General features: G+C 37.2%; 1 protein-coding gene across 2 annotated transcripts; it reads left to right on the forward strand.

Moving 5' to 3' along the window:
- Positions 1–1,362: 1,362 nt before the first annotated feature.
- Positions 1,363–9,467, forward strand: ykt6 (YKT6 v-SNARE homolog (S. cerevisiae)). Of its 2 annotated transcripts, none has more exons than XM_017720371.2 (8): positions 1,363–1,654; positions 2,241–2,387; positions 2,521–2,603; positions 5,312–5,412; positions 6,095–6,199; positions 6,311–6,376; positions 7,260–7,361; positions 7,563–9,467. In XM_017720371.2, exons 2-8 carry the CDS (start codon positions 2,284–2,286, stop codon positions 7,596–7,598), a joined length of 597 nt encoding a protein of 198 aa, XP_017575860.1. In that variant the 5' UTR covers positions 1,363–1,654; positions 2,241–2,283; the 3' UTR covers positions 7,599–9,467. The 2 variants fall into 2 exon arrangements, with proteins under 2 accessions (XP_017575860.1, XP_037402939.1); XM_037547042.1 differs by having other exon boundaries at positions 1,363–1,512.
- Positions 9,468–9,653: the final 186 nt, after the last annotated feature.

Here is a 9,653-nt window from a genome sequence, read left to right on the forward strand (position 1 = left end):
CATGCATTACAATAACTGATCGTTTTCAAATAGTAAATGGCTATATTTGTGTAGACATTGGGACCCCTTTTTCCAGTCGCCACCACTGTAAAGAAATCTGGTCTGGTAAGTTTCTGCAAATCTACAGTGGGCAATTTAACATCAAACCTCTCTGCATGGCTTTTGACATATCAGCAGTTGAATTCGGCAGAATATTTCAATAGGAGGAAGGTCCCCTTTAACAGCATTAATAACTGATATACTATAAAGTAATGAAGAAAAATAAGTTGATAAGTTCAATTCAATGAAGCATGCACTTTTTAAAAGTGACTGTTGTATTTTTTAGAGATCTTTATTTTAACTTAAAATAAAACAATTAATTATTATTATGATTTGAGACACTTGAAATGTCTGTGTCCACCTTAATATGGCGATTTTTGACTGTCCCACCTCACTGACATCAGAATTACGACGTTATTAGGGAAGGTTGCAAGTAATTGAATGTTTAAAGAATGATTTTTCCCTAATAATTTATTCAATTTAGCAAAAAAAAGTCATTTTAACATGAGTCCCACATTTTATGTGCAACCCTGTTACCCAAACTTGTTCCCCCCTTTGAAAATGGAACATTCCATCGTTAATGATATATACAATTTTATATAAATATATATATATATATATATATATATATATATAAATTTGCACCATCTTGTAGTTTTCCAGCAGATCAGGCATGTAGATGTTTTCACTCTATTTTCTCAATTGACACATTTGGTTGAATGGATAAAGCTTGACCATTAAATCCTGTTGAAAAATATATTTTTTAGAATTTTTAAAAGAATATATATTTACATTTTAAATGTATGTAAACTATATGGATATTAGTAGTTTGCTGGTTTGTTTTAGGCAACATTCGCCAACGCTGTTCCTTGCAACCCTGTTGCCCATTTTTTTAATCTTCGGTTGCTTTTTGATGAAAATTAAATGAAAAAGACTTGAAATAAAGATTTGAATGTGGAATTAAAATATTTTTATTAAAACAAATTTCAGCTTCCCCTTCTGCTATATGCTGTATATTTTTTGTATATTTTTACTGTATTAATATCAGTTAAACGGGGAATAAGATCTCTGTGTTCAACCCTGTCATTCATTTATGGTGGAAATATCTCATATTTGACAGTCTGAGGTGGTAAAATAACATTTTCTCAACGTTAAGTACTCACTGTGATTAATACTTTGTCAAAAACACCAAAGAAAAACGTAAATTTTAAAAGTGTTTCGATACATAAAATGAACTCTTGTAATGGAAAGTGCCATACATATTTTTCTGTTGTTTTTTTTTTTTTTCGTACATTCACGTGCTTTTAATTTGAAATCTCCACAGAGCCGGGACGGTGCCGACACATTTTCAGTTTCTAGACGAAACAGTCTGCTTAGCCAGGTTAGCAGTCAAGTTTCGAAACAAAAAATCTGGCGATAGCGTGTGTTGTCGTCCGTGGCGCTTTTGTGATTCTAATACAGTCTATTAAACAGGTATTTTAAGTATGCGTTGTCTCTTTCTCTTACTGAGAAAGCGATATTAGAGTTACGAAAGTTCGCTAACTAGCCGGCCAGCAGCTCTCTGTTTGGTGTTAGCACAACAGTTAATCTACGCTTCTCGCCTCCGACGTGAAAGGTAGGTTAAGCCTCGTCTCACGTTTAAACGTTATGACAAGCCTATTGTGTTTAGCGTAAGATCAATAATGCAAAATAAGCCCACTGTGAAAGTAATCTGAGGTAGCCTGTTGCCTCGCCACGAAGCTGAAGTCTGCTTCTTATTGGAATTTTTCCGTTCCACCTTAAACGGTTCAGCAGTTACAGTCTGCGCTCCTCTGAGCCTCCGAATTTAACTGCTGCACCATTTAAGGTGGAACGGGAAGATTGGAACAAGAAGCTGGCGCAAAGGAAGCCAGGCTCCTTGCCTCGCCTTGAATGCTAACTACGCTTCTATGACACGTCTCCGTGCAGCTACGCGACCCGCTATGCTAAAATGCTAACCAGCTAATCCGTTTATTTAGCGACTGTGTAAACGTCAGACAGAGGGTAATTTGGAGGCTGATAATATGAGCTGTACAGCGGTTTTAGTTAAACATTTGCAGACCACTACTGTTAATGGTGACGGTTTTTGAAGAGAATTGTCTAGACAATGCTGTTGAAGTGCACATAATCAGCTTAATGTGTTAATACTCATCAGCGTAAGTCATACTTGTGTCCTATTTCAGGTGTGTAAATAACCCCCTCTCCCCAGCAAAGATAAAAAGCACTATGAAGCTCTACAGTTTAAGTGTCCTGTACAAAGGCTCGACCAAGGCCAACCTGCTGAAGGCAGCATATGACCTGTCTTCATTTAGTTTCTTTCAGAGGTCCAGGTAAGCACCCTATTACTGTACACCATGAAAATTCAAATGGATTGTATATGAAATTGCACAAATGAAATGGAAGGCTTGTTTGCTCGATTGCTAATGTCTGATAAGTTTGTTTTTTAATATTCCTTTCTAACAGTGTACAGGAATTCATGACGTTCACCACTGCCCTGATAGTTGAGCGTTCATCACTAGGAAGCCGTGCTTCAGTTAAAGAACAAGGTTTGTACAGATAACGCTGAAGCATTTGCCTACGCTTTGGCTCAGGAAGATGTCATTATTCAGAGCTGGTCATTACTTTCACTATAACTGGAAGAGCAAATTACTGAGCTGATGTTTCTCAGCTGATAGTTTCCCAGCAATTAGAACAACAAATTGGCCAGCTGCTGTTTTCCTCAGCCATGGACTGTCTTGGTTCAGAGTCTGTGGCGTGCATTGTTACATCACTGCCCACCACAAGTTTGCTAATTTCCCCAGATTATGTTCCCATAATCTTTAATCAGAATCTGTAGTCCAAAGTGGACTATGGAGTGAGCAATACTGCTCACCCTTTTAATAATAGCCATAGTCTAATTAGCCATGTTTTCCTCCTCTTTAGCACTACTCAGATTGGATTAGTTTATCAGGGAGATGTCTGAATTAATGTTTTTGCACATCTTCTCAGTGATAATTCTAGCATGTGGACTACAATAAAATTACTGCTGGGCGAGTGAGTTTCTTGCAAGTTGTATTTTCTATGAACCTGAAGTTTGTTTCATGCATGATGGCAGTGATGCAGTTTGGTATGATTGACAGATTTACACTTTCAGTACATAAGCATGGCTTGGGCAGTAGTGAGGAGAACTAATTAAATCAGTCAGTTATATGGGCTGTCAGTCGTTTCTTTGAGTAATCTGCTGATTATTTTAATAATTAGTAATCAGAATTTAAAAGCTAAATAAATAAAAATGAACATAATCACAACAAACATGTGTATCCTTTAAAAAATGTAAAACATTTTTGGAAATTGATAACCTTGGAAGTATTTTAAAAGGCTTAAATAAAGAAGTGTCTGTGTGTGGAGCAGGGATGCATATGACTGGGTGTATCTATCAGCCTCTAGAGACTGTAGACTCATGGGCAGTCCATTGAAAGATGCGTTGAATCAGTACATATTTTTAATCATTAATTTCGATAGCCCTAGATGACCAGTCAAATCCACTGGATATAGGGATACACAATGATATCACAATCATATTTAAAAAGTATCAGCATTGGACAGATGTTTTGACTAGTATCTCAAATTAATATTTGATTTAAATTGATGTGACATTTATTGTACTCTGGAAGAGCAGATGTTTTAGGTGGTGCTGGGATGCTGAGCAAAAAATCTGCATTTTATTTAATTTGCTGCGTATGTAACCCGACTGAAATAAATGTTTTATTTCTCCATAATGCTAACCCGGGTGGATTTAATCCCAATTTCTACATTTTATAAATGTTTATGTACCAGCATCAGTAGATATGTACAGTGCCTTCCGTAATGTTTGGGACAAAAGGCTTTAACGTCTTCACAAGCTTTTAGCATCTACTTTTGGTTCTAGTCTTTCGGTTATCTTTAGAGGCTGATTTTGCTGTTTGGCAGCATGAGGACTAAAGTTGTGTCAATGAATGTCAAGGAACACAATGATAAGGCTGAGAAACAAGACTAAAACAATGAGGCATTAGACATAATTTAGGCTTACCACAATTATCAGATCAGAAACACCTTTCAGGGGGCAAGTGTGAATTTGTCAGTGACTACAGTCTGCCAAAGACATCATGAAAGGAAATACAGAGGCTGCACTGCAGGATGCAAACCACTAGTTTGTCTCAAAAACAAGATGACCAGATTATAGTTACTACAAAAGTACTTGAGTCAGCAGAGTTCTGATAAAAGGTCTTGTGGATATGAGACCAAGGTTAACCTGTATCACAGTGATGGCAAGAGAAGCAAAAAAAAAAAAAAAACACTGCCCAAGTTCCAAACCATATGACATCATCTGTGAAACATGGTGGCAGGAGTGTTATGGCCTGATTCTGTGGTATAACTGCCACAGGTACTGACTCATCTTCATTGATGATGTAACTGCTGATGGCAGTAGCAAAGTAAATTCTGATGTGTATAAAAAAAAAAAGTTCAAGTTTAGTATAATGCCTTCAAAGTCACTGGACAGCACTTAATCCCACAGCAAACCAATGAACCCCAACATACTGCCAAAAACAGTTTGTTTTTTTTTTTAAGCTAAAACCTGAAAAAATTAACTGGCCATGTCAGTCATCTGATCTGAATTATATTAAGAATGCCTTTTTGCTGATGAAAAAGCTTAAGGGGACTAGCCTCTAAAATAAGCAGGAGCTGACAATGGATGCAGTACAAGCCTGGCAGAGCATCACTAAAGAACATACTCCACACCTGGTGATGTTTATGAGTCACACACTCCAAGCAGTCTTTGTGTGCGAAGATTATTCAAAAAAGTACTAAACATGTCTAATTTACTGTACATGCCACTGCTGTGTCTCCAACATTATGGTGCTTTGAAATGGGGATTGGTTATGTATAAAAGTACTTTGAGTATTTAAGTATAGTATTTGAAGAAACTATGGAGCACAGGGACATTATGCAGGGGCCTGTATATTAAAATATCAGAAACCTTGCATGGGCCCCACGATTCCCATAAAGGTGTATCCCTTACCATTTATTGTAGACTGTGCTGGCGTCATTTAACTTAGCCCCATCTAGTAAGTCTTTAAAGGAAAACAAAAGAAGCACTTGATGTTATTGGTTCTGCAATGGATGTTTATGCAATAACTTGCATGAATGTATATACAAGCCCAGCATAGGCTGTGACTGTGTTCCCTTTAGTACAGTTTAACAGATGCTGTGAGCATTGATTATGGCTTTTCTACAGAATATCTTTGTCATGTGTACGTCCGGAACGACAACCTCAGCGGAGTAGTGATTGCAGACAGTGAATACCCCTCCAGAGTGTGCTTCACTTTGCTTGATAAGGTGAGCCTGTGTTTGTGTGTGGTAGGGAGGTGTTTAAGGAAGTATGCATTGTTGTGAAAATGATCAGTATTAAAAATAGCTAAGTCATGTTATATATGCAGAAGAAGGAATCTGGGTTAAATGAGTTTTAAATGACAGCTGAATTGCGTGTAGGCTTAACTCTTGTGTGATGTTTGGGTGGCAAATTACCTATTCTTGATAATTGGACTAGTGTTTAGTATCTAAAGTAGTGTAGTTGTCAAACTGTCATCTTAAATTAGTTAAACCAGAATTCAAAACAATTGACCAAGAGCTTTTATGAATGTGAAAAGGGGAAATTATTAAAAGATTTAATGTCAAAATGTTCCTTAATATTCATATTCCATTATATACAATATTATAACCTTAATCTTCATCATTGTTCATAATAATTGAAACACGTTAATAAGCAAGATATTTAAAAAATATATTAGAAATTTTAAAAAATTCATTAAAAGTAATCATCATTGGCCTGGTAAATTAGATGGCATGAATCAATACAATCCATTAACAGTACATCCATTGATATGTAGGGACCAGAACACAAAGGTTGACTAGAATTATGACACGTTGATTTCTGAAAAAGTTAGGTCCGGAATAGCGTGGTACTGCATGGAAGTCTTTCACAGCATGCTCTTTTAACATATTTTGTTACTGTTGGCAGGTGTTGGATGAATTCTCCCGGCAGGTAAACAGCATAGACTGGCCCTCTGGTTCACCAGCCACTGTTCAGTACACAGCCTTGGACAGCTATCTGGCCAAGTATCAGGTAAGATGAATAAAATGTACGTTTTTGTTAGAGCTATAAAATACTGAGTAAAATACAGATCACTAAGATCGTTGGAATTGTCTTCTATTATACCTCATCTGTTGTTTATAGAACCCACGTGAAGCAGATGCCATGACCAAAGTACAGGCTGAACTGGATGAAACCAAAATTATTCTGGTGAGAAACTGGATATTTGAAATCAATGTGAATCAGAAACACAGTGCATTTTCCTCCTGCGTGAAACAAGGCATTAGGGAGGGTCTCTAATCAAGCAAAGTATTTCCACTCAGTGATAAGTGAAGGTGGTGGGAGTTAGGTTAAAAATATTGTTGATTAATATTGTTTGTGCATGGGAATGGAAACAGAAATTAGAAGATGTTTTAGAAATGGACAAAGGTCATTCTATTTAGATGGAAGATTTTGAGTAGTCAAGAATTTCACAAGTGATATAATAGGGTCTTCTGAGTGGCGCAATCATCTAAGCATTGGCCCCATCTTTAGGAGGTTGTAGGTTCGATCCCATCTGTAGCTAGGAGTCCAAGAGAGCACAATTGGCCTCGCCTTCTCTGGGTAGGTAGAATGGTCCCCCATTTCCCCCATCACTCATCGTAATGCTAACTAGAGCAGGCATCTGTTAACTGACATCGTAAAATAGGTGGTTGGAGCTTTCGTTTGAGCGCATTCAGCTGTCCAGTGACATTGCATTGGTGGCCATTCGAAAAGATGCTGGCTCACTGTATAGGTTTTGAAAGAAGCACTCTTAGCGCTGGTGATATCATGGGATTGGGACAGTCCTAACAAGTGGGTGGAATTGGATACGTCTACATTGTAGAACATTGGGGTGGAATTAAAAAAAATAAACCTAACAGCAAAAAAAAGTCCATTTTGATTTCAGGTTGACCTTAAGACAACGTAAATATTCCAACTTAATATTAATCATATTCATAATCATATTACCCGTAAGTATGTTTCTGCAGAAATCATGAGTACTGGGTATTTCTTCATTGCTTGATTCTTTGTGAAAACAGATGTCTCTATAACTTTGTAACTCCTTCCACAGCACAACACAATGGAGTCTCTTTTGGAACGAGGTGAAAAACTGGATGATTTGGTGCAGAAGTCAGAGCATCTGGGAAATCAGTCAAAAGCCTTTTACAAAACGGTTAGTACAGTGAGCTGTGAGCAACATAACACTGAATTTGTTATAGTATATAGTATGGTTCCACTATGACAGCTTGCTTAAACAATGTGGAGGAGTAAACAAAAGTCTTTGACTAAGTCTTTGATGGTACTGTTATGTTAATATATAATTAATTCAATATATTGATCTTTATAATTGTGCTTGATTTTTTGTTCCATTTAGGCACGGAAGCAGAACTCTTGCTGTGAGGTGATGTGATGATCACATTATGACAGACTGGGTTATTACAAAGTCTCCTGGGCCACCCTTTGTCCTTTATCTATATATGTCTCATTTCTTTCTCTTCCTCTCTTTCTCCTGGCCTAAGCTGGGATACAGAGCAGAGTCCTTCCAGAGATCCCAGGCGGGCTATATTGAGTGCTGAGGATGAAAATCACTGACTTAGATTTTTTTTTTTGTTTTTGCTTTTTCCCCCCGAATGGCTAAAGGGGGCTGATTTCTCAGACTCCACCACACTTACTTCATTCTCTGTTCTTCATTGTTTCACTGAATTGTCTAACCTAGGTGGTCTCCTCAGGGTCTGACTTAAATTGGTTTGGGACAGAAAACAGACAGCGCAAAATAGGGGGTCAATTCGTACTGCCCCACTGTGCCTTACTTTTAGGTGGCTGTATATTAATCTTGGGTGCATTCAGTTAGACTGTTTATTTAGCCTTAAGAAGTGTGGACATTTCAAGCAAGATTTTAATTGTTCAGCTTTTTGGATGGAAGCCTTTGTAAAGCATAGTGAAAAGGCAGGATAAAGTTTTTTTTTTTATTATCAAGTTTCAACATGCTGTCTTGTTGGATTAGGTTAACTGCTGGGGATACAAGCAGAGTTGACCAAAATATCTTAAAGCTGAAGGTATTAATGATGACCAGGTCTGAAGTATGTATAAAATCTTTTGGAAATGTGAAATAAACATTAAAGAGAACGTGGATTTGTGCTGTTCTCTTCTGTTGTATTTGTAAATTGTAACCCATAAATTAAAAACTGGTTTGCTGTGCTGTGAACGTTCCTAGTTTATCTTGGCACTTATCAAGTTTTAAATACAGAAGTTGGTGGTGATTATGCTTAGATTGGGGTGTGGTTTGCTAAAGCCTTAAAGTGTGGTATGCTGTGAAATCAGCCCTGCTTCCCTCGAGTGGAATTTGCTAATTATATGATGTCCAGTACAGGCCAGGCCACTGTAGTAGCTGGACCTGTAAAATGCTGGGCTTTACTTTTTGACCATGCCTGCCAAAATACATTGCACTCTTTGAGCAGTGAATGGACTGGAATCACATTGGACACCAAGTCTTGGTCGTCTTTTTTTTTTTTTTGGCAGACTTGGCAGATAGTGCTCTACATGCAAGGTGATTATCTGCTTAAATTTTTCAGATGCATTTAATTTGGAGCATCCTGAGAACTGACTGTTCTGAGAGAACAGTGTGTGCTCCTAAACTGAAGTCTTATTTGTTCATTTCTCATGCAGAAACGATCAAGGCTCTTGACTTTCCAGCATTTAGTGCAGACACCCTTCTTAAATGACACTTCTTTTAAATGTTGGGGTTTATTTTGTGAGTATGCTTGTGATTCCTTGGCATAAAAGAAGTGACTGTTTTAGTGATCTGATGGTGTTATTTTATGCAGAATTACTGCTTGATTTATGTGGCTTCTGTGTGTCCCTACACATCGTAAGGGTTATATTGTATAAATGATGGTGTATTGCCTTGTCAACAATGACAAGGTGCTCTGGAGGACCTTTTTGAGGTGCCTTTCTTGTAATTGCCAAATCCTCGCTAGCTCATTCAATCTCAACTTGCCATAATGGCAAAGTGCTACATGTAGTTGTGTATAAAACTTTGCAAAGTATACTCCTCTTACATGTTCATTAATTGTATTTATATGCAACATGTTGGTTAATATTTGGCATTAAATATACTGTAATGTCTCTCATGGAGTTCAACGCAGAACTAATCAGCTTTGTACTCTGTAGTTTTTAATCTTACTCTTGTCTTGATGTACTCAATGTGTGATTAACACTGCTGTTGTATTTAGTGGGAAGTTATTTGCAATCTGTAAAAACTAAACATTACTTTGCTGAATATGTCTGGAGCTTTTTTTTCTGGTCTAATCTCATGGAAAATTTCAAATAGATGTTTCTTGGGCTTTTGCACACTATGGTATATAATGTGTAATTATATTATCAGTTAAATTCATTTTTGATCAACTTCCCTCAACTGTAATTGGCAGTTGTGGCATATAAGAAGCACTTCATGAGAGTGATTAAC

This window comes from Pygocentrus nattereri, chromosome 18, assembly GCF_015220715.1.
Source record: "Pygocentrus nattereri isolate fPygNat1 chromosome 18, fPygNat1.pri, whole genome shotgun sequence".
Lineage (NCBI taxonomy): Eukaryota > Metazoa > Chordata > Actinopteri > Characiformes > Serrasalmidae > Pygocentrus > Pygocentrus nattereri.

Excerpts from the sequence above, each read along its gene's own strand:
- ykt6 (XM_017720371.2), top strand. The coding sequence starts at position 2,284 with ATGAAGCTCTACAGTTTAAGTGTCCTGTACAAAGGCTCGACCAAGGCC. Across the intron at positions 2,604-5,311 it reads TGCTTCAGTTAAAGAACAAG|AATATCTTTGTCATGTGTAC; the intron begins GTTTGTACAGAT and ends GCTTTTCTACAG. Across the intron at positions 6,377-7,259 it reads ATGAAACCAAAATTATTCTG|CACAACACAATGGAGTCTCT; the intron begins GTGAGAAACTGG and ends CTCCTTCCACAG.